At 43.2% G+C, this 24,109-nt stretch overlaps 1 protein-coding gene across 2 annotated transcripts in view; it reads left to right on the top strand.

Annotated features, from left to right (window-relative positions):
• NCAPH2 (non-SMC condensin II complex subunit H2) overlaps positions 1-24,109 on the top strand; it is a 96,038-nt gene that overhangs the window by 36,295 nt on the left and 35,634 nt on the right. For both annotated transcript variants that reach the window (XM_068275895.1, XM_068275896.1), the window contains exons 6-15: positions 5,874-5,945; positions 7,209-7,288; positions 8,402-8,556; positions 9,310-9,399; positions 10,803-10,903; positions 12,529-12,600; positions 15,466-15,544; positions 15,642-15,749; positions 17,350-17,403; positions 19,409-19,479. In XM_068275895.1, coding sequence (XP_068131996.1) covers positions 5,874-5,945; positions 7,209-7,288; positions 8,402-8,556; positions 9,310-9,399; positions 10,803-10,903; positions 12,529-12,600; positions 15,466-15,544; positions 15,642-15,749; positions 17,350-17,403; positions 19,409-19,479 — 882 coding nt within the window. The remainder of the gene's footprint in view (positions 1-5,873; positions 5,946-7,208; positions 7,289-8,401; positions 8,557-9,309; positions 9,400-10,802; positions 10,904-12,528; positions 12,601-15,465; positions 15,545-15,641; positions 15,750-17,349; positions 17,404-19,408; positions 19,480-24,109) is intronic.

Below are 24,109 nucleotides of genomic sequence, written 5' to 3'. Positions count from 1 at the left end.
CAAGATGAAATAAAAATGAAAATAAATATACATATAAAAAAAGTTGCTACAAATGTATGCATCAATAATAAATAGGTTCAACGATAATGCTTGAATTCATACGTACATAAATTTGTTTAAAAACTAATAATGAATGGTACTCAGAAATAATGGTATATAAAATTATATGTATAAATTTGCTACAAGCTGTGCAGTATCCAAAAGACTTCTCCAGCTCAATATGAGGGAAAAGCACACACTGCAGGCAGGGTCTGCGCTTGTGTGCATATTAAAATGAGCTGGTCACTGGTGGAGTAAAAACATCAAGTAAAGTGCATGGTTTAGATGTCTAGCAGCAGGGGGGGGGGGGGGGGGCGCTAGCAGGCAGACCGTAATAAGGAGCAAATTTCAAACACTTAGGCTAGGTTTCCATTTGTGCGGCGGCATGCGTCTTGCGAGACGCGATGCCGGCACAGCTGTTGCCTCTCGCAGCCGAATCCCTCTAGCCGTGCTAAGCACGGCTATGGGATTCGGACAGCTACGGACGAAATTATGCTGCAGGGCCTCAGATTTTTCCTCGGCCACGAATTCGGATGGCTCTCATAGACTTCTATAGGCTGCTGAAATCCATCCGAATTCGTGGGCGGGGAATCGGCCTGGATTCGCAGCAGTGGAAACCCGGCCTTACCAAACTAAAAGAAAGATCTCAGCAAAGGGAGCCTCTAAGCGGGTGGAATACTGCGCTGGGCTAAATAGACTCCAGTTGTAATTGGCGGCCACGCTCGCCAGGAGTGAAAAGGGGGTGCGGCTTATGCGCGATGACATAATCACGCATACCGCTTTTACCGGAAGTTTAGGCGGCGGCATTTTGAAAGAGGTAGCCTCATAGGCTATCAGTGTATTTTGCCAGTACCTCTATGTATTCGATAGGCTGGCAATAGGAGAAATTATGTAGTGTTTTTGTTTTGTTTTTTTCTTTTACCACTAGATGGAAGCAAAGGATTAGGAATGGAATTTTTTTTCAATCGGTGAATGTATTGTAGTTTGAAATGATTGTATATCAGTTGAATGATAAAACGCTACTAATAAAAACCTTTGCTAATACAAAGTTTTTTTTCGTCAATGAGGTAAGCTACCTCAATCTTTTTCTCGTTTAAAGCGGAACTGTAGATCGAAAATAAACACATTGCTTCACTTACCTGGGGCTTCCCCAAGCCCCCAGCAGCCGCCCTGTCCCTCTCCTCGACGAGCCTCCGTTCTCTCGCAGCCAGCTACTTTCGGTTTCGATGCCGGGCCACTGCGCCTGCGCGGCTCTGGCCACGCGTATCCTTTCTTCACTTTCCCCGCTATTGCAGAGGGGAACGTGAAGAAAGGATACGATTGGCAGGGCTGCGCTGGCCTCTACTTACAAGTCGAGGGACGGAGCGGCGGCGGGAGAACGGAGGCTCGGGCAGGACCGGCGCGGGACAGGACAGCTGCTGGGGGCTTGGGGAAGCCCCAGGTAAGTGAAGCAATGTGTTTATTTTCTATCTACAGTTCCGCTTTAAACTGTTTTTTTTTTGTTTTTTTTGTTTTTTTGTTTTTAGATGCTTTTATACTACACCAGGGCGTCTTATACCCTTATTGTGCAATTTATACCCTCATACCTCACCCGTTTGAGGTGTGGAGACAGAACACACGTGGCCCTCGACCACGGTGGACATCTGTCCCCTTTCTTTCACCAAGGAGAGTGACCGCAGCCAGGTCCCCAGTGACCACCCGGAGTGGAGTCGGGTTTATTGTCTCCACCTGCTTCCTGTGGTCGGTTGCCCTTCTGCAACCCACCTTTGTGAGTAGTATTTTACTTTCTACCACTGCCATTTGTTTTGATATACTACACGATAGGGCTCCCACTTTTGTCTCCTGTGTCTTTTTACTAGAGGGTGCCCCCACACCCACATCCCACTACTACTAAATAGAAAGATCAGCAGCACTGCCAGGCAACTGGTATTGAATAAAAGGAAATATGGCAGCCTCCATAGGTCTCTCACCTCGGGTTACTTTTAAAATAGTTTTAATATTCTGTTGGACAGAAGGCTACAGTTGCCATGATCCCTAGCAGTGTCAATAAAAGCCTTTCTAAACATTCAAGGGGGAAAAAATTGCTCAGCTCGTGTGGAATCTTATTTCTTCGGATACATACATATACATATATATTATATATTATTATTATTATTATTATTGGACTTAATACTCACGAAAGTGGGGAGAAAAAGTCACTGCGTCTTATAGTCCAAATGCAGGGTGTCAGGCTTGTCTGGTTACCTGCTATAAGTCAGGCTGTATGCCCATATGACTGACCTATAACCCAGCCCTAACTCCTGCGGAAACTCCTGCCTAATACACACTACAATACCCTGCAGGCAGATGTAGTATACAAACTGACAGACAGCAATCACCAAACATCCAAACACAGCAATAAGTAATGTAACACAGTATACTTTATAGTCACCTGAGGCCTAAAGGCTGAGGCAGTCCAGACGATGGCAAGATAGCAGACTGTGGCTGAAGTATAATCACTAGACAGATGCGTGGTCAATAACAGGCCGGAGTCAGTCCAGGCAGAGTTCACGGAAGTCCTTCAAACAAGCAGGGATCGATCCAGGCGGCAGTCAGGGAAATCTTGGTACTAGCTGTGTCGGCAACAGGTAATCCAATAGAGAAGCGTGATCAGGTACAGGTAGAGGTCGGCAATGATAAGGCAATCTGAAAGAAACTTAGCCAAAAGACAGACACAAATCGGCAGCAAGACAGGCTACTAGGTGTGAGCGCAGTCTTAGCAACAAGCCCAGCAAAGGCTATCATGGGGCGATGACAGAGGGCGCTCATCTTTCATTTATACTAAGGCCTCATTCACATCTAGCCAACGCAGAAGGCTGTGCGATCGGAACGCAGCACATCCGATCGCACACCATCTGCGCTGCTGATCCCATCCATTGACAGTGATGGGATCAGCTCTGCGGTGCGGGCAAAATGCAGGCAGCAGTACGCAAGCGCTTCCCAGCGCATCATACTGCTGCGCAGCACAGTAGATGTTAACGGTAGAAGGGCAGTCTATGCCCTTCTGCCGTTCCTGCGTTTCAGCACAACATACGCGCTTCCATAGCTGCACGGAAGCGCATATGATGTGAAGACTAATCAGAAAGTAAAGAATCCAAAGTAACCAATCAATAGTGTCAGCAGAGATGCTGACACGCAATGCACACACGTGGTTAATGTTTACAGCGGCGGAGCGCGTACTTGTTAGAATTTAACCACTTAAGGACCAGGCCTTTCTGCAGTGATCGGTGCTGCGTGGGCTCTCCAGCCCGCAGCACCGATCAGGATTCAGCCTTGGCGATCAGACTTCCCCCCCCCCCTTTTTTCCCCACTAGGGGGATGTCCTGCTGGGGGGGTCTGATCGCCGCCGGCTGTTTTTGATCTGCGGGGGGCGGGGCTCTTCAAAGCCCCCCTCCGCAGCGTTTTTGGCGCTCCCTGATTCCCCTTACCTCCCTCTCCCTCCTGGGGCTGCGCAGGACGGAAATCCGTCCTGCGCATTGAAGGATAGGCTTCAGCCTATCATATGCCGGCGATCCCCAGCCAATCAGAGGCCGGGGATCGCCGATCTACGTCACGGCGCTGCTGCGCAGCAGCGCCGTGTCGTGTAAACAGCGGGGCTTTCTTCCCCGGATGTTTACATTATGCGTGCGAGCCGCGATCGGCGGCTCGCACACTGTTCACGGAGGCAGTCTCCGTGAACTAGCATGGAAAGGCCGCTCGATTGAGCGGACGTTTCCATGCTATACCACTAATGACCCGCCGACGCCTATGGGCGTTAGGCGGTCGTTAAGTGGTTAAGTATTCTATGAATTCGTAGGCCTCCGTTACTTAAACTGAGTTTAGTTAAAAGACTTGATTTGCAGAGGAGCATTTCTAGAAGCACTGAAGAACAGTGTGATTCGGACGGTACAAGGCTACGATGTACAGACAGGGAGGCAGACTTGTTATGTAAACATCAAGTATTTTCATATTTTCTAAAGGTAAACAATGTTCTTTTTAGATTAAGAGTCAGGTCCCTGGAACATGGAATTTTCCAGGCCATGCGCAGTAGAGACTGTGCTTGTCATGATATCACAGGGTCTTATCAGTCAATAGCAGGCGATGAGGTATTGATCCGTCCCTGCTCAGATAATGTCACATTTAACTCTTTCGAATTAGTATAAGAAGAGCTAACGAGCTCCCGGGGGGAAGGGGGCTACTGCTGCTTCTTCTCACTCCTGGCTGATGACTTCCACCCTCTACTCTTTTTGTAATGTATTGTCATCTTATCTAACTGTATGCTGTATATAGGCCTAAGTGCAACGTAGTATAAGAGGAAGCCTGGTTGCCATTCAAAAGGAATGGACCAAGAGCCTGTAACGCAAAGAGGACTTGAAGGGAATGTCCAAGCAAAATAAGAGTTTCACTTACCTGGGGCTTCTACCAGCCCCATGCAGCTATCCTGTGCCCTCGTAGTCACTCACTGCTGCACCAGTCCCCCGCTGGCAGCTTGCCGACCTCGGAGGTCGGCGGGACGCATTGCGTACATTTTTACGCATTCCCGCTAGTGCAGGAACATTAACACATACATTTTTACGCATTACTGGTTCAATGCGTAAAAATTTACGCATTGAACCAGTAACGCGTAAAAATGTATGTTAGTGTTCCTGCACTAGCAGGAATGCGTAAAAATGTACGCAATGTGTCCTGCTGACCTCCGAGGTCGGCAAGCTGCCAGCGGGGGACTGGTGCAGCAGTGAGTGACTACGAGGGCACAGGATGGCTGCATGGGGCTGGTAGAAGCCCCAGGTAAGTGAAACTCTTTTATTTTGCTTGGACATTCCCTTTAATACAGACCAATTGCTTCGCTGAGGTGTAACGAACATGTAAAGATAAGCATCTGCATATCTGTTTACTGAATAAACTCCTGAAACTTTGACGTCTAAGAAGTTCTATCTCCTATGCCGTTGCTGTGATGAGTCGAGTTATCACACTTCCTGTGATATGGTGCTGAACGAAGGTGTAGTGTTATTGCCCATAGCAACCAACAAAGATTTATTACAGTACTGAGAGCGCGTCCGCCACTTATCCAATGGGAACTGAGCACTATGCGCTCCAGTGACGTCAGAGACAGGCCGAGACCCAGAGGCTTGCGCCTCAGTGTGGGTCTCCGGCGTTCCGCCCCCATGAGCGGTCACCGGATCTCACACAGTGAGTTCCTAACTTGTGAACGCCTGCCAATACGAACCTCCAACCCACTGCAATGTCGAGGACTCCCTGTACTGTGCCCATGCAAAGGAGGACACGGGGACCCAAAGGGGCATAGAGGACATAAGGGGAACACAAAAGGGCTTAGAGGAGGACACATGGAGACACAAGGTACAAGGGGGCATATGGTACAAAGCAAAGAGGCATAATCCACAAGATGTTCGTTCACCAGGGATGCACCAGGTTTAGTATATATTCTCTTTCCCCTGGTGTTTGTCCTCCAAACCTATAAGACCATAAGATTCTCCTGACCATAAGTCTTATGATCAGGAGCATCTTATAGTCTGAAAAATACTATATCTATCTAATATATATATCTCTAGATTAAACTTTTCTCTATATATATATATATATATATCTCTAGATTAAACTTTTTAATTGTATTGTGTTATATATATATATATATATATATATATATATATATATATATATATATATATATATATATATATATATATATATATATATATATATATATATATATATATATATATATATATATATATATATATATATATATATTATTTTTATTTTTTTATTCATCTATTTGTGTTTCCTCTTTTAACTAGTTTCTGGTCTTGGATGATACTCCTGAATCCAGGAATCAAAATATTGACGTGAAGAAAGATCAAAACCCAAATGTACGTTGTTCAGTTTGTCCATATAATTTGCCTGTGTATGGTTTTTTCCTTAAAATGTCTCTTAAGTATATCAACCTTTTCTGCAAGCTTTAAAGAGACACTGAAGCGAAAAAAAAAAATATTATGATTTGTATGTGTAGCACAGCTAAGAAATAAAACATTAAGATCAGATACATCAGTGTAATTGTTTCCAGTACAGGAAAGGCAGCCATACACTGGTCGATGTGCCATCAGATCGACCAGCTGACAGATCCCTATCTGATCGAATCTGATCAGATAGGGATCGTATGGCTGCCTTTACTGCAAACAGATTGTGAATCGATTTCAGCCTGAAACCGATCACAATCTGTTCAGCTGCTCCTGCCGCCTGTCCTCCCCCCGCGCATACATTACCTGAGGCTGGCTCCCGGGCATCTTCTCCACGCTGCACCGCTCTGTTCTTGCTCCATCTCGGCGCTTCCTGTGTCACTCCGTGACCAGGAAGTTCAAATAGAGCGCCCTCTATTTGAACTTCCTGGGTCACTGCAGTGACCCAGGAAGCGCCGGGATGGAGCGGGTGCAGCGCTGAGAAGATGCGGAGAAGACGCCCGGGAGCCCGCATCAGGTAATGTATTTTTCATCGGATCGGCCGCCGCTAGCGACGCGCACTTTACCCGCGGGCGATCGAGGGTAATTTCACGCACGGCGCGATCGACGGACCGATCCGATTTCGGGAGGAAATCGGATCGTCGTCGGCGTTTACCGCGAACGATTGGCAGCAGATTCGATCCCAGGATCGAATCTGCTGTCGAAACGGCTGGGAATCGGGCCAGTGTATGGCCACCTGAAGAGTTGAGAAACTCCAGTTGTTATCTCTATGCAAACAAGCCATTAAGCTCTCCGACTAAGTTAGTCGTGGAGAGGGCTGTTATCTGACTTTTATTATCTCAACTGTTCCTGGACTATTTACTTTTCCTCTGCTAGAGGAGAGGTCATTACTTCAGACTGCTCTGAAAGTCTCATTTTGAATGCTGAGTGTTGTGTAATCTGCACATATTATAGGATGATGCAATGTTAGAAAAAACACCATATACCTGAAAATAAAAGTATGAGAATATTTTCTTTGCTGCTAATCTTCTAGTAATTATTCATAGTACACAACCAATTCATTATATCATATGTTTTTTTTCGCTTCAGTGTCTCTTTAAGTCCTAGAAATTAAAAACTACGTAACTCTGTAGCTTGTATGATCTCTTGGATTGTTTTGTTTTTTTTTCTTTCCAGCTGGTTAATATTGTCCACCTAACACCTGTGGCACTTATTGCTCCTGAGGAGATGGTAAAACAAACAAACCCATTGTGCAGGTGAGCACTATGCTCTGTATCTCATGGTCTCAACAAATGGTACATGTACCTCAGGCCTTATATCTTATGGGCTCAGTGGGTACTACTTCTGCTTGTCAGCCCTACCTTTTTATAACATGTTTTGACTTTTTTTTTTAATTTTTTTTAGGAACTTTTTTTTTTTTAAATCAAATTATGAGGTTTCTTAAGTAATTGTATGCCAACAGAATTTAGTATACCGATAATAAAGGGAAGAAAAAAAATCAATGTTTGTTGAAAATAGGAGGTTGTTCACAGCATGAAACGTGGATGAATTATGGGGGGAAGGGGGGGGGGAGAGGGGGGTTGGAGAAGACAGGCCTGCTGCTCTGAGTATGGAGTATTTTGTATGTACCCTGAATAACAATGGCTTGCAGAATGCAACTATTACACTTTTTTGTTAAAAGAAGTGTTTGGGGCCACACAAAGTTCTGTGTGCCACAGTTTAAAGAAACCTGCTTTGGACACCCACACCACACCATTCAAGCACCTTCCCTTTGAGACGGAATTATTCCATTGTTCTACATGCAACTAAAGCCCCATCTACACGAAGGGACATTGCAGCGATCCGGTGGATCGATTAGCCGCCGGATCGCCTCTTCCGCGTGCCCGCCGCATACCAGTCCCCGCCGGCGCCGCTTATCTCCCGCACGATTCCCTGCCATTGTCCCCTCGCGGGGATCGAGCAGGGGATCGGCGGTGTGGAGATCCGTCCTGCCGGATCTTATTAATCGAGCCGCATTAGCGGCTCGATAAGGAGCATCGCGGCCGCATCTACGCGTGTAGATGCGGCTTAAAAGATGAAACCAGTCTTGCAGTAGCTTGGCTATTTTTGGTTGTATGCATGGTTCAATCTGCTAATACTATGATCAGATTGTACTGATGACTAACCCTGTCATGTGCTGTTGGCACAAGTGTAACCTCATGTTTTATTCATGCAGAGCTTTCTGTTAACAGAATGTCAAGGGAGACCTTCATGATTTTTGTAGTTTCTCTCAACATCTTTACTGTGTGTGTTGGAAATTACTGTTTTGATATTTATTGTTTTGAATTTGTGTAAATAAAATGTATCACATAAAATCCACGTGTTTACAGCCGTAAAGGAGAAGTTTTAGCCAGTATGCACGATTTCCGTATAAACTCGTGCGCAGCACATACATATGGGTCCTTTGTATTAGAATTGGCTATGATGACTCCAACAATGTTCAAGCAGAGTACGATGAGAAGAGAAGATGCCAGCTTTTGTCCAGGTATCACTACCACCTTTTGTTTTACTTATGTTGGTAACTGCTTATGGTTTTTATAGGAGTGGTACACTATGCACGCCAAATTACTTTGATCCTCATGCCAGTTAAGGGGACAAACTATAACTGCTGCTGTAAGTAAGCTTGATAAAGGATTTCTGACAAATATTACTTGTCTGATGAAATAAGTTTATATAGGTTCCATTGATGGAATTGTCACTTTGCTACCCATAAACACCACATAAGCAACTGCATGACTTGCATAGTGTTTGCAGAGATGTTTGATATATGCGTTATGTAATCTTACTAACATAGCATGATCACAGTAGATCTCTTGTCTTCAGGTGTGTACACATTCACAGTATTACTGTTGCCTGTAGGGAGAAGGACCTGATCCCTAGGGCAACCATTTCAGACATGAGAATATATAGACATGAGGCTACAGCCAAGCAACGTGTACTTTGTCTGTGTAGGTGGGCGGCCAAGTTCCATCTAGTATGTGCACCAGGCTTTAGACTATTGTTAGCCATTTAATTCACTATAACTAGAGATGGTGAGTGAAATGCTGATGATTTTGAGTTGATACAAATATTTTAATTTTGTGTAAATTTATGCAACTTGGAATTGCATTAGTCAAAACCGTCAGTGTATCGGCTGGAAATGATTAGCATCTTGTTAACCATATCTGCTTACAGCTACAGTTTCAAGAATATTTGTGTAATGTGTGAGTAAAATTAATCATGTGATGGTTTTCCTTAGCAATTCCAGAAGCAGAACTAGCAGATAACGAGAACATGGAGGTGGACTGCAGAGACCCAGTGCCGGTGTTAAACTTTTCTGAGGCTGATGGTAAGCAATAGGTTCTGTCGCACGCCACTGATCATATGCATGAATATTACAATGAGCAGTTTGACACAACATAAGGCTTCCTTCCCCAATTAGGAACAGTATGGTTATCCTTTTCAGAGATTTAGGGCTGGTTCAGACGGACGCTTGCAGAACGTTTACTGCCAGCGTTCGGGGCTTGGCGTTAAACGCTCCCATTCAAGTGAATGGGAGCGTTTGTACCAAGCTTTTACGCGCGTTTGCACGAACGCGGCGTTCGGGTCCCGATTTTCACTGGCGTTCAAGGAGCCCCTGGAAGCTACATGTTGCCTCCAGGGGCGGTTAAACGCGATGGGTAATGTCCCCCTAGGGGAAGAAAAAACGCGACCGCATCCGAACGCAATGCGAATGCTGCTGAAAGCCTGAACGCACTGCCGCCGCAACGCCAACGAACGCGACGCCTCCAAATGTCCGTCTGAACCAGCCCTAACACAGGTGTCAAACTCTGTCATTGAGGGCCAAATCCATACCAGTGTTTAGGAGGGACTGAACAGGAGGAATGTTTTCTGCTTGATGAACCACATCTTTCCTGATTAAGTCTCATCAATTAGTTTGAGCTGTGCCAAAAATGTGTGAGGCCCCCAAGGACTGGAGTTCGACACCTGGGAATCAGAAATTGCATTGATTCTGCCATCACAGCCATGTGTGCATATTGTCCACACTGTCATCCATTACTTGGTTTCTTACGGCAGCAATGCACACTCCCTGCTCTAATGTGCTTAAGTTGGCCGTATTTTCCTTGCTTCTCATTTTCAAAATAAAAAAATGTAAAAATAAAAAAAATGTATTTGTGTATAACATGTAAGTCCTCAGTGGCCTTAAACCGTTCATATATTCCAAGTCTAGAGCAGGGGTGTCGAACTCCAATACAAAGTGGGCTGAAATTGAGCTCTGGGACCAAGTCACAGGCCAACCTCCATCTCTAGTGGACAACTCTCTCCCTTATAAAGTTCCCTGATGTCTAATAACCACCTCCATCCTCTATACAGTTCCCTGGAGTGGCCTCTTTCACTCCCCTATAGAGTCCCCTGGTGTCTAGCGGCACACTCCTTCCCCTATACAGTTCCCTGGTATCTAGTGCTGTCCCCTCCAGTATAGCTTCTTTGGTGGTGTAGAGTGGGCCAAACATAATGCAAAGTGGGAAAACCACCTGAGGGCCAAATCTGATGTTTTCCGAAGGCCAAATTTGGTCCGCAGGCCGGAGTTCGACATGTATGGTCTAGAGACCTAAATGAAAAGACTGCGTAGTTTAATGTTACCAGAGCTGTATTGTTACCAGGAAGTGCATAAGCAATATGTTTATTGGTATATGTATATCTAATAAAACTTAATCGTAAAACCTATTGAATTTTACATCTTTCATTCAGCACCAGCGATAAATGACGGAGGTGTGTTTCTCCCATTGGCTGATAATGAGGAAGAAGATTGTGCAGATGTGGACCCTGTAGAACACATTGAAAGACAGCAGGTTTCTAAGTTTTCTTTTCCTTTTTTATAATTTCAGGACCATTGTAGCCCCTCACACACTCCAATGAGTCCTGGGTCACCATAAGCTTGCTGGTTAGTCTGTACCACTCGGTGTTACAAGCCCTACTCCATAGAGCCAAATTAATCCTTGCCATGCACTGATGAGGATCAAACAATCCGAAACAGTCTGTATGCATGTTGGATTGTTATGGCTCTGTACAAATTAACAAGCTGACACATCATTGCATTCCAGCGGTTCTGGAGGTGTGTTTAGCTTCTAAGGGCAACAATGGTTAATTTGCATATATTCAGCAGTGATGCCCTGGGAGACATCTCAAGCTCACTCCAACCTGAATTATCACAAATTCTTCCTGTTTTAAGAAAGCAACTTTTGTTTTCCTTTTTATAATATGGCATTTAGCATAAACATGTCCAAATCTCATGAAGAGATGCAAATATGGAGACTTCATACAGTTTGCAAATCTCGTAATTGCTCCATATCTCGTTTCCTAGTTTGATTTCCTCTAAAATTGCTTGATTTGTATTTGCATATTTAGTGAGAGACGTCCTTCATAAATGTTCATTCTCCCTCTTTCTTGTGTCTCAACCAGTGGCTGTTCGCATAGGATAAAGAATAATTATTTCGGTAGAGGCCTATTCAGACATAGCATTCTGGTCCATAAATCTCAAAAACAATTGTTACAGCCACTATATAAAAATCTGTATATATTTCAACAATATGGTTAGTAATCGCTATGCGGAAAGATGTAGAAAATGCACATTTTTCAAGCTGCTGTAAGTTTAATTGGCCATCTCTAGTAAAGTGGCTGGAAGTGTACTGGTTATGGGCTCTGCCCTCTGACACGGGAGACCTGGGTTAAAATCTCTGCTCTTGTTCAGTAATCCAGAACCTTTTCAGTGAGAAGACCTTGGGCAAGACTCCCTAACAATGCTACTGCCTATAGAGTGTGTCCTAGTGGCTGCAGCTCTGGCGCTTTGAGTCCACCAGTAGAAAAGCTCAATATAGATTAGTTTTGTCTTGTCTAAACTTTTAATATAGAAAAATTATGGCATCATATAAAGATGAGTTGAACCATTTTTCTAGTGCTGCATTGCATCTTTCTGTAACAATATTTTTGTCACCAGAAACGTGCAAACATTTTTCAGGTCAATTGGGCCACAGTGGAACTGGCCATCACAAGCCCCCTTTCAGGGGGATGGGCCTCAGTCACACCCAGACTGTCAAATATGGCAGTTTTAATTTCCCATTAAGAGGTAAGATATTCTCATAATTGGTCAAGCAGGTCATGTGACTTTTTTTCAGTGTCTTGGGACCCACCCAAGCCAGTGGGGAGCCAGCAGTCAGAGCTTTGCTGCTCATTAGGGCTGTCTTTTATAAAGGACAAAGCCACATCAGCCTTTTATAAATAGGTTTGTGTGCATGTACCAAGCAGTTAAAGCTATTCAGGATCAAACCTAAGCACTGGAAAATGTGCTCCGGTGGCCACACCTTTAAATTGTTTATATATAGAGGGGTGTGTGTCAAATATGTACGTTTTTTAAATTTAGAATAGATTTTGTTTTTCTTTTTATGAATCCGTTTCTTCCTCTTTTAATAATTTTCAGAACAGAACAGAAGAGCGAGCCTATGCACTCCGGCAAAGAGAGGTCAAGGATGTTCCAATAACCAGCGTCGAGGTATATCTTCCTACTGTTACCATCATAATTCTTAAACTCAAATCAAAATCAAGTGCCTGAACCTTGATTTTACTTAAAGTGAACCAGAGACGAAGCACCCTTGTGTATTTTACCATAGAAATCAGTGGGAACATTAGAGAAAACATTTACCATGCTCTCTGTTCCATCCTCACTGCTAAAAGTGTCTGTTATCTAGCTGAGATAAGAATCCCGGACTGAGCATTGATTCTGGCTTTGCTATAATGACTCAGCTATAATGATTCCTGAGCAAAGCCAGCAGGGGGCAGGCTTGGACTTGAAGACAGCAAAGAACACAGTCTCAGCTATAATTATTCTGTAGCAAAGCCAGACCGACTGCTTAGTCGGGATTCTTATCTTAGAGGTGATAACAGGCAAATTAAACAGAGAACAATGTAACAAAGAGCAGATTAGGTGTTTACTGTCATGTTCCCATTGATTTATAAGGTAAAATACATGAGGTTGCTTCATCTCTGGTTCTCTTTAAATAACAAAAGTTTGATACTTAAGAAGAGGGAATCCAAATTATAACGTATTCCACACCATATGCATTAAAAGACACCATGTGCCTGAACTAGATGGGGTAAAGCATGCTTCCTCCCTGCTGGTAGTACATGTAAAATTTACCTGCGCACTGCAATTTTACCGTTGCCTCCTGATCATGCCCCATTATAGAAGTGGAGTGCTCGTTTAGGTTATATTGTCATCTGGAGTTATAGTGCCTTGCTGTTTAACCTCCCTGCCGTTCTAATTATTTGCGGCGCACGGGCGTGAGAGGGGTTTTTTTTGTTTTCTTTGCAAAAAAATTTTTTAGCTAGGCTAGCTACATGCTTCCCCCCCCCCCCCCCTCCTCCTCCCTGTGGCGTCTGCCCAGCCCCTCCGATCGCCGCCGGCGCATAATCCCAACAGGAAATCCCGTTCTGAACGGGATTTCCTGTATGGGCTTCCCCCGTCGCCATGGTGACGATCAAACTGACGTCATGACGTCAGAGGGAGTCCTGATCCACCCCATAGCGCAGCCTGGCGGTGGGTGACCAGGCTGCGCAAGGGTTCTGCGGGGGGGGGGGGGCGGGGGGCCCTTTCGCGGCGGGTCGGTGCCGATCAGAACAAACACACAGCTAGCAAAGCAAATTATGAAAATCGGCCCAACGGGGCCAGAACAATCCTCCGCGGCGGCATAGCCCGAGCTCAGCTCGGGATTACCGCCAAGGAGGTTAAGAGGTACATAATTAGTTTGGTTGAAAAAAAAGACATCTGTACAAGTCCAACCAGGGGGAAGAAAAAAATCCCTGTCCCAGACCCACATGTATCCCTTGATCTAGGGGAAGGCAAAAAACATCAAGGCTAGGGACCCACTACGAGAGATTTGCACGAAATCACAAAGAACCAATAATTTCCCAAAATGCGGAAGTGATTCGATTTCACTGCAATGCTTGAAGCGATCACAATTTGGTTCTGCAGCAACTAACGCAGTAGCTCTCAAAATGCTGCATGCATCGCTCCACCACTCTAATAGGGTTCCACTATTGAAGCGTTTTGCCTATTAACGAACCGTGCAGGTTCACTTCCAGTGGGTTCCAGGCTTTACAGGTGGTGGCCAATTAGCGTTAAAAGGGAAAAATTCCACATGACTCCAGATGGCATCACATAAATCCCTGGATCGACTCTGTAATATACTTACCTATGTTTGGAGAGCAGATGTACCTCTGGCAGTCCTGTTGATCTTTCTGGTCAGTAGTGTCTGATTTGCAAACCTGAAACAAGCATGCAGCTAATCCAGTGAGACATGAGTCAGAGCACCTGGTCTGCATGCTTGTTTAGGATCTATGGCTACATTTATTTGAGGCCCTTCCAGGCATTGTTTAAAAGGAAATAAAGGTCAACCTCCATATGCCTCTCACCTCGGGTTCCCTTTAAACAGTAGAAAGTCAAGTGACCAGGTCAGGATGCTATACTTATACTACTGAGAGTTCTAAAAATTAGCTATACATTCCCTTAAAGCTGATCAAAGTTTAAAAAAAAAACACCTAACTATAACAAGTAACTTGTCTATATATCTTATCTAAAGTTTAGATGGTTTACACAACAAATCTAGCTGCAAACAGCTTTAGTAGAATGATTGTCTTCCTGTGATACGATGACAGCAGCCATGTTGTTTGTAAACGTTACACAGAGGCAGGCTTATCTGTATCTTGAGCACTCAGCCTGTGAAAAAAACCCATCATGCTTTGCACAGCATCAGGGGAAAAAAGCCCGGGCAGTTTTCTTTGATGGGGAAGCTTAGCTAAAAATGCAGCTAAAAATTATCCTTTGGTAAGAAAAACAAAGTTCTGATGCTGTGAAACTGTTAAAGAAACACCAAGCCTTTTCAGTTCTGCTGAGTAGATTTTTAGTCCGGAGGTTCACTTTAAATCTAGTTTTTAAGTTGTTGTTTTTTTTTTTTTACAGTTTTTGTCTCTGCGCAATGACACCTTCTTTGAAGTATGCCAGAGCTCAAATCTATGAATTATCGATCCCTTTTTATCTCTTTCCTGCTCTCAGCCATTTACTGACAGGAAAGTATTTTATGGCTGTAATTACTCATCAGTAAGGGTTACGTTATATAGTCTGACCCAGTCCCGACTTGGACAGAAATTGTTACATGCATACCTGATGTTAAACTCTTTCAGGCATAGAAAGAAAAAAAGAAACACAGCATATCCATTTGTGTGCTTGGCACTGTACATACACGTCTATCTCATCATGTCACATGTTAACTTGGTTGTCCTTTAAAAGTTTCAGCCGAACTTGAAGTCCTTGTATTTGTTATAAACTGCATGTAATAAGGTATCTCCTTTCCATCAACAGGACAACCTTTTGGACCCATGGCGCAGTCTTAACCCCTTTGATTCCTGTAGCGATAAATTCTGTAAGCCCTTTAAAAAAGGTAAAGCACATATCTTGCGAAACTTCTTATTTTCACATTTGACTTTCACATCCTAAAGTGTTTTTTTTTTTTTTTTTTCCGGTTTCCCTAATTTTAGGAAAATACTACACTATGCCTCGAGGGGTAGTAGATGACTTGTCCTCAAACAAGAGGAAAAGGAGGCTTCCGTGCAAGTTGCAGGATTTTGTGAAATGGTTCAATGCATGTAAGTATTCCCTGTGACTGTATGATTTTAGGGGGAAGAAGTATAGTTTATAGCCTGGTATAACTAATACAGACCAAAATGTTTATACTTCATACAGCACAGTGCAGATGGTCAACAGAGTATTTTCTTCAAAGTCCCTCCCTCCAATGAGTCGGAAGTTCCTCCTACCTATGCTGCTGTAATATGCAGAAGAGCCTAAAGAAGTGGGGTTTTTTATAACTACTACTAGGTTTGTCTTTGGGCTCCACTCTCCGGCTCAGTGCATTTTCTATGCCTGGGTCTTAATCATGTTGACAGTCTCAATATGATCCACATCTCCATTGTTGATCTTAGGACAATATGCTCCACCGTACATACTTTACACTGTGCAAAAGAAGTAGGGGACCCCATTGGCCACACATTTTAGAAAGGGGTGGGGGGTATCAATGCTGTTATGTGCAAAATTCTTTATTGACTTGAATATAATTTCAATGTAAAATGAAGAGCAGGGAGCGTGCATCATCCGTCCAGACTTGTGCATTTATTGCGGATAGGATAGGATCCGCAATAAATGCACAAGTCTGGACGGATGATGCACGCTCCCTGCTCTTCATTTTACATTGTCTATATCTCTTCCTTCATATTACAACAGCGGAGCACACGTCCTGCATACAGTGTTTGAATACTAATTAGACTGTCAGTATATTGTTGACCACCTGTCCACATAAAGCCCGCCTGAGAGGCTGGAGTCAACAAATCCCCCATTAGAGAGAAGTGCCACGCTAATCCTATTCTCTTTAGTTCAACTTGAATATAATTTCTCTCATAATGTCAGGATTTTCTGATTTTTTTTTTATATGCCAAATATAATAATGGCTATTGAATGTATAAATGTCATACACCATTTAAATTCCCTGTGCACTTGAAAAACTTTGTCATAACACTGCTAATGGTTTGTATTAACCACTTTGCATCCAGACCTTGTTTCCCTCTTATGGACCAGAGCAGTTTTGACATTTTAGCTATGTCCCTATTTAATCAGCAATAACATTATTCATACTTGGAACACCTAAATGAAATATATATTGTTTTAAAGACAACACTTTCATTGTCTGACATTTTTTTACTCAAACAATTTTGTTTTCTATCCATTTTAATGGGAAAGGGTGAAAAAAAATTGAAAAAACACATTTCTCAGTTTGACCAATTACCGGTTTTAAAAATAAAAAGCACTACTGTAGATAAATAGCACAAATTTTGTTTGGCTATGTCGACCATTTATCACAAAACTTAGATTATGTTTGTGTCAAAATTTATGGTAAGATATTTGATTCTGAAATAATGCTACAGTGTGTATTTTTCACTATGAACTGAGAAAATGAAAGCATTTTTAATGGTAAAAATCATTCTTATTGGCTAAGAGAACATATATTCCCTTTCACCGATTAGTGCCGCAGCAGGCAGTGCCAAAGTTGTGCGCAGGAGCAAGCGATGCGCAGCTGTGCTTCAGCTACATGACTTGTATATCTACGTCCTCGTGGCTTAGATGAAGTCACAGAGAGGACGTAAATATACTGTAGTGGTGGTTAAATGATTTTCATAGCAATTCATTGTTTCACAGATTGCGGTGGCGCAGAAGCCATAAAATCTAGAAGGAAAGGTCCAACATATGCAGGTATGTTTATAGTTGAAACCGGTGTATATGTGTGTGTGTTCTTGTTCAAGTATTCTTTTGTCTTCAATCTTTAAAATTAAATAAATAGCTGACCCTGCGTGGAAGTTTCTGTGGGGAACTTACAAGGAACCCGAGGTGAGAGTCGTATGGAGGTAGCCAAATATTTTTTTTTCTTTTAAACAATACCAGTTGCCTGGCAGTCAGTAATGTCTGAATCACACACCAGAAACCACCAAACGGCTAATCCTGTCAGATTTTTGTCAGAAACATCTGATTTTCCTTCTTATTCAGAATGTATGGCTGAAAGTATTAGAGGCAGAAGATCAGCATTGCCAGGCAATTTGAACTGTTTAAAGAGAACCCGAGGTGTGTTTGAAGAATGTGATCTGAATACAGAGGCTGGATCTGCCTATACAGCCCAGCCTCTGTTGGTATTCCAAACCCCCCTAATGTCCCCCTGCACTCTGAAATCAGACCTAGATCACAGCCGCGCTGTGCAGCTGTGTTTACATCTGTAGTGTCAGTCTCGGCTGCTCCCCCGCCTCCTGCAGAGCTCCGGTCCCTGCCCCCGTCCCTTCCCTCTAATCAGCGAGGAGGGAGGGGAGGCAGGCGGGGACCGGAGTTCTGCAAGAGGTGGGGAGAGCAGTAGACTGACACTATAGAGAAAAACACAGCCGCTGCGACACGCTGTGTGTCGACAGCACGGCTGTGATTTATGGGGGATTGCAGAGTGCAGGGGGACCTTAGGGGGGTTTGGAATACCAACAGAGGCTGGGCTGTATAGGCAGATCCAGCCTCACTATGCAGATCACATTGTTCAAACCCAGCTCGGGTTCTCTTTAAAATGAAATAAACAAGTGTGCCTCCACATCTCTCACCTTATGTTCTCTTTTAAGGGCCCAGTTCCACTAGGGCTGCATTTCCCTGCAGGGGGGTCGGGTGGAAAAACGCTGCTTGTTTTTGCTTTAGATTGCAGTCTGAAACGCTCTGCGGTGCGATTCTGGACAGTATGCTGCAGTACGCACCGAATACCTATAGCTGTGCATTGCACAGCTAAGCGATTCAGGCTGCAGCTTCACAGCAGCATTGGTGCTGAGGCCGAATGGGAAACAGCCACAGCACCTAGTGGAAATATGCCCTAAAACAGTTACCTCTTGGGATGTAACTATATGAAAAGGAGGAAGCATGCAAGTACAGGAACAGTGCTTAGGAGCTCTCATGTACTGCCATTTAGTTTTTCATTTTGAAATGCAAAATAAAAAGATACTCATTTTAAGTTATATTGATGCACACATAGAGGCAACAAAACAACTTGTAAAGTGGACTTGAACAGGACAGAAGGAAAATGCACCCTTTTTGAAGAGATTTTAGCCTCTAATTCCATTCTCATCTGTGACTTATCACAACTGTAATTTTATCTCTCAGCTGGCTGTCTCAGCAGAGCAGCTAATTTGTAAATACAGGATAACACTGTCTGCTTCCATGAAAGCAGGGCGTAGACGCACTAGATTTATTGCAGGATTTGTATCAGCTGTAACAAAGAAATGGTTTTCTCTTAAAGTTATGCTGTTGCTTATCTTTTAGAGCAGAGAGGTTCGGAGTTCAGGTCCGTTAGACAAGACCTGACCAGTTCAGTACTGCTGAATCTGTTTACCCCCTTCAGAGCTTTTTCTGTCAGTAAATAGGAGGGTGAGACCTAACATTGGCCCATGGCAGCAGAAACTGCAGAGGGCTACAAAACAGGCGCCAGAATGGAAAGTCATCCTGGCTGTAGCACAGAAATACTTACTACCGACAAGGACAGCGGTGTTCTCGTCAGTGCTAGCCTAATTAAGTGTACTTTTACTTTACTTGTAGAATCATTTTTGTTCTCAAATTAAGAATTCCAAGAATACAGTTTTTAGTGTCGCTGGGTCATTTGTGTGTTCACGAATTATTTTTTTAATTTTTTTACACTACTTTTTTGTTGTTTCTCCCTGTTGAATATTGTAATTTTTCTCTACAGATATGGAAGCGTTATACTGGAAGCAAGCCAAGAGTCGAATAGCAGTTCACAAGAAGCTCCAGAAAAGACTGGTAACTACATCTAAGACAGTCGCCAACATACATCTAAACAATCCACAGTAGAGTCTGCACCATCGATTTGTATCAAAGTTCTTTTATTCCATCAAAAGTGGTTTAAAAAGTAATCTGTAGCAGCAATTACAATTACTTTTTAAACCACTTGATGGCATAAAAGCTTTGATACAAATCGATGGTGCCGACTCTACTGTGGATTGTCTTGTGGAGTACTACAGTGTGGAGTACTGAGGGTCTGGGCACATCAACTTTTCCACTCCTGAGTGCTTGCTTCACACTGGAAAAGCCAAGATACATCTACGCCTTTTTAAAGGGCCACTTCAGGCTAAGTTCACAGTTGACGTTGCGTTTTTGATGCGACGTTAAGGTCGCACCGCAGGTTGTAACGCAAAAGCATAATGTGTTAGTACACGTTATGCTATATTGCATTGCGTTTAGCTGTCATTTCAATGCGACCTTAATGTTGCATCAAATGCACTGTTATAGTGGCATCCTGATGCGCCCAAAACGGCGCATGCGTTAGGATTTTTTATTAAAAACAAAATCCACTGAGCACGTGCAAACACAGTAACGCAGCCCATAACGTGCAAAACGCACTGCAAGCACTACTTTCACAGAACGTGCTGCGTTACACTATAACGCAACGCAACGCATGCACTGTGAATGTAGCATTGACTTTGTATTGCAGTGCGTTTGTACACGTTAGAAAGGGCTATAACGCGCGACTTTAACGTCGCACTGTGAACCTATCCTCATTCCCTCTTGAATGTTCTCCATGCTTCGCAAATCAACTCCAGTGGATCTATTCTACATTTTATTTCTGAAAATGGACCTACACTTACATTTAAAGGTTTCAGTTATAGAATACTGCAGTATTATAATACACTTCAAAGGTTCATAAGTAACAAAAAAAAAAAATCTTCTGATTGCATTAGGAGCCCTGCATTACCAAAAATTTCTAGGTCTGCCTCCCATGACTATTGTGGGAGTGAAGTCCTCTATGATGCAAAAATATGCATGCAGAGTTGAGGAGCATAAGCACATTCATGGGGTAGATCATAATGCTAAGGACATACTGAGATAAGTTTTTGGAAAATGAAAGATCACAGACCAATTTTACCACCCTCCATGTAGTATGAGAGCATACCTACACAGTCATAGTTACATAGTTATTTTGGTTGAAAAAAGACATTCGTCCATCGAGTTCAACCAGTACAAAGTACAACTCCAGCCCGTCCCCCACATACCCCTGTTGCTCCAGAGGAAGGCGAAAAAACCCCCACAAGGCATGGTCCAATTAGCCCCAAAAGGGAAAAATTCCTTCCTGACTCCAGATGGCAATCAGATAAAATCCCTGGATCAACATCATTAGGCATAACCTAGTAATTGTAGCCATGGATGTCTTTCAACGCAAGGAAAGCATCTAAGCCCCCTTTAAATGCAGGTATAGAGTTTGCCATAGCGACTTCCTGTGGCAATGCATTCCACATCTTAATCACTCTTAGGGCCCTTTTCCACTTGCAATCGCTAGCGTTCACGCTGAACGCTAGCGATTGCTGAATCGCAAAGCCGGCGATTTCCCGACGTTTGCGGCCGCGATTTTGCTATGCTATGCACTGCATAGCAAAATCGCGGCAAATATCGCTCCGCCGCGCGTTCGCGTTGCTGTAAAAAACGAATCGCGGTAGTGGAAATGACCTACCGCGATTCCTATGTTAAAAAGCAAACCGTAGCGATTGTAAAATCGCTAGCGGTTTGCGATTCAGCCAGCGCTTTTCCACCAGCGCGTTTGCGCTGGCTGAATCGCGAAGTCGCAAACCGCTAGCGTCATGAGTGACGTCACACACATGCGCAGAGAGTGCCCGGCAACGGGAGCGCGATCTAGGACGCGCTCCGCCGGGCCAGCGCAGACGTACTACTCCGGGTCATTGCGACCCGGAAGTAGTAAGAGCCACAGCGACATGACAGGTTGGGCAGCCGAACAGTTCGGCTGAAGTTCAACTAACAGTTCGCCCAACTCTAGTGCCCAGAACTGAATTCCAAATTCCAGATGTGGCCTTACTAGAGAGTTAAACGGGGGCAATATTATGCTAGCATCTCGAGTTTTTATTTCCCTTTTAATGCATCCCAAAATTTTGTTCGCTTTAGCTGCAGCGGCTTGGCATTGAGTACGATTATTTAACTTGTTGTCGATGAGTACTCCTAAGTCCTTCTCCAAGTTTGATGTTTCCAACTGTATCCCATTTATTTTGTATGGTGCTAGACCATTGGTACGACCAAAATGCATGACTTTACATTTGTCAACATTGAATTTCATCTGCCATGTATGTGCCCATATAGCCATCCTATCCAGATCCTGTTGCAATATGACACTATCTTCCTGAGAGTTGATGATTCTGCACAATTTTGTATCTGCAAAAATAGCAACATTGCTCACTACTGCATCTACTAGGTCATTAATAAATTGAAGAGCACTGGACCCAGTACAGACCCCTGTGGGACCCCACTGCTAACAGTCTCCCATTTTGAGTACGATCCATTGACCACAACTCTTTGTTTTCTGTCCATTAGCCAGTTCCCTATCCATGCACACAAACTCTTCCCCAGTCCTTGCATCCTCAACTTTTGCACCAGACTTCTGTGGGGAACAGTGTCGAAGGCCTTTGCAAAGTCCAAGTATATCACATCTACAGCATTCCCAATATCCATATTAGCATTCACTACCTCATAAAAGCTGAGCATGTTAGTCAAACAGGACCTGTCTTTAGTAAACCCATGTTGATGCTGAGAAATAAGATTATTTTCTACTATGAAATCATGTATAGTATCTCTTAGTAACCCCTCAAATAGTTTGCATACAACTGATGTTAAGCTTACAGGTCTATAATTTCCTGGATCAGATTTTTTGCCCTTCTTAAATAATGGGAAAACGTGGGTTGTACGCCAATCCACTGGGACTCTGCTAGTTGCAAGAGAGTCACAAAAGATAAGATAAAGGGGCTTAGCTATAACTGAACTTAATTCTCTTAGGACCCGAGGATGCATGCCATCCGGGCCAGGTGCCTTGTCTATTTTTAATTTATTTAGTCTTGCCTTTACTTCTTCCTGCGTTAAGTATTTAATATTACAGTTAGAAGATTGACTCTTCTGCCTCTGTAATTTGCAACAGTGCTGTTTCCTTTGTGAAGACAGAAGCAAAGAAAGCATTTAATAACTCTGCCTTACCTTGGTCATCCACCATTGAGTTCCCACCCTCATCCTTTAGGATTCCTATACAGTCAACCTTTCTTTTTTTAGAGTTGATGTACTTGTAAAACTTTTTTGGGTTAGATTTGATATCCCTAGCGATTTTGATTTTCAGCTTCGATCTTTGCCAGTCTAATTTCTTTTTTACAATTTTTATTGCACTCCTTATAATTGCTTAGTGCAGCCTCAGTCCCCTCCTGTTTTAGGACCTTATAGGCATTCTTTTTCCTCTTCATTTTATCCCTAACCTTTCTATTCATCCATAGAGGCCTTTTTTTATTCCTAGACATTTTGTTTCCATATGGGATATACATACTACAATATTGATTGAGAATACGTTTAAAAGCTTACCATTTCCCTTCAGTGTCCTTCCCTTGTAGTACATTATCCCAGTTCACCAAACTTAGTGCCTGCCTAATTTGATTGAACTTTGCTTTTCTAAAATTCATAGTTTTAGTGGTCCCGCTGCCCCGTAGCCTATCAGTCACCAGATCAAACGTTATCATGTTGTGATCACTATTTCCCAAATGTTCTTGAACCTGCACATTTGATACATTATCTGGTCTATTAGAAATGATCAAATCCAGTAACGCATTCCCCCTAGTTGGTTCCGTTACTATTTGAGTCAAGTAATTGTCCTGTAGTGCTGCCAGAAATCTGCTGCTTTTACCAGAATGGGTAGCCTCAATACCCCAGTCAATGTCTGGAAAGTTGAAGTCGCCCATAATTATGACCTCATTTTTACTTGCAGCTTTTTCAATCTGCTGTAGTAATCGCAGTTCTGCAGCTTCATTAATCTGTTCTATTAAATTAGTCTGTTCTATTAAGCGGAGTACACCCATCAGATTAAAAAAATCTTTGCAAACTTGTCAATAGGTTTGTAAGGGAGGTTTGAAAGACTGATGTTTCTGATGCTGTACACAAAAGATCAGTATCTGCAAAAGATCAGTTCCTGCAAAATGTATTCATAGATCGATATATGGAGATCTCTTACACACCTTGTTTAAAGGGACTCCGAGCAGTGCAGAAACTATGGAAAGATGCATATCATTTTAAAGCTCTTTCTCCTCTTTCCAATGATATATAAACCGCTGCCCTACACCTTTTAGTTTTCGCTATTTTTGCGATTGAAATTGCCGCGGCTGCGATTTCAATCGCGAAAATAAAGAAAACTAAAAGGCGTAGGGCAACGATTTAGGTGTCGCCAGAAAGAGGGGAAAGAGAGCTTTAAAATATTATCCATCTTTCCATAGTTACATTGTATTACACAGGCCGACTTTTTCTGCTGAATGGAGCTGCTGACACTGGGGAAAGTGTCGTCCTGTGTAATACAAGTAACTATGGAAAGATGGATATCATTTTAAAGCTCTCTTTCCCCTCT

The sequence above is a fragment of the Hyperolius riggenbachi genome, chromosome 3, assembly GCF_040937935.1.
Source record: "Hyperolius riggenbachi isolate aHypRig1 chromosome 3, aHypRig1.pri, whole genome shotgun sequence".
NCBI lineage: Eukaryota > Metazoa > Chordata > Amphibia > Anura > Hyperoliidae > Hyperolius > Hyperolius riggenbachi.
The sequence above is the reverse complement of the archived record's forward strand: the minus strand, read 5'-3'. Positions and strand labels throughout refer to the sequence as shown.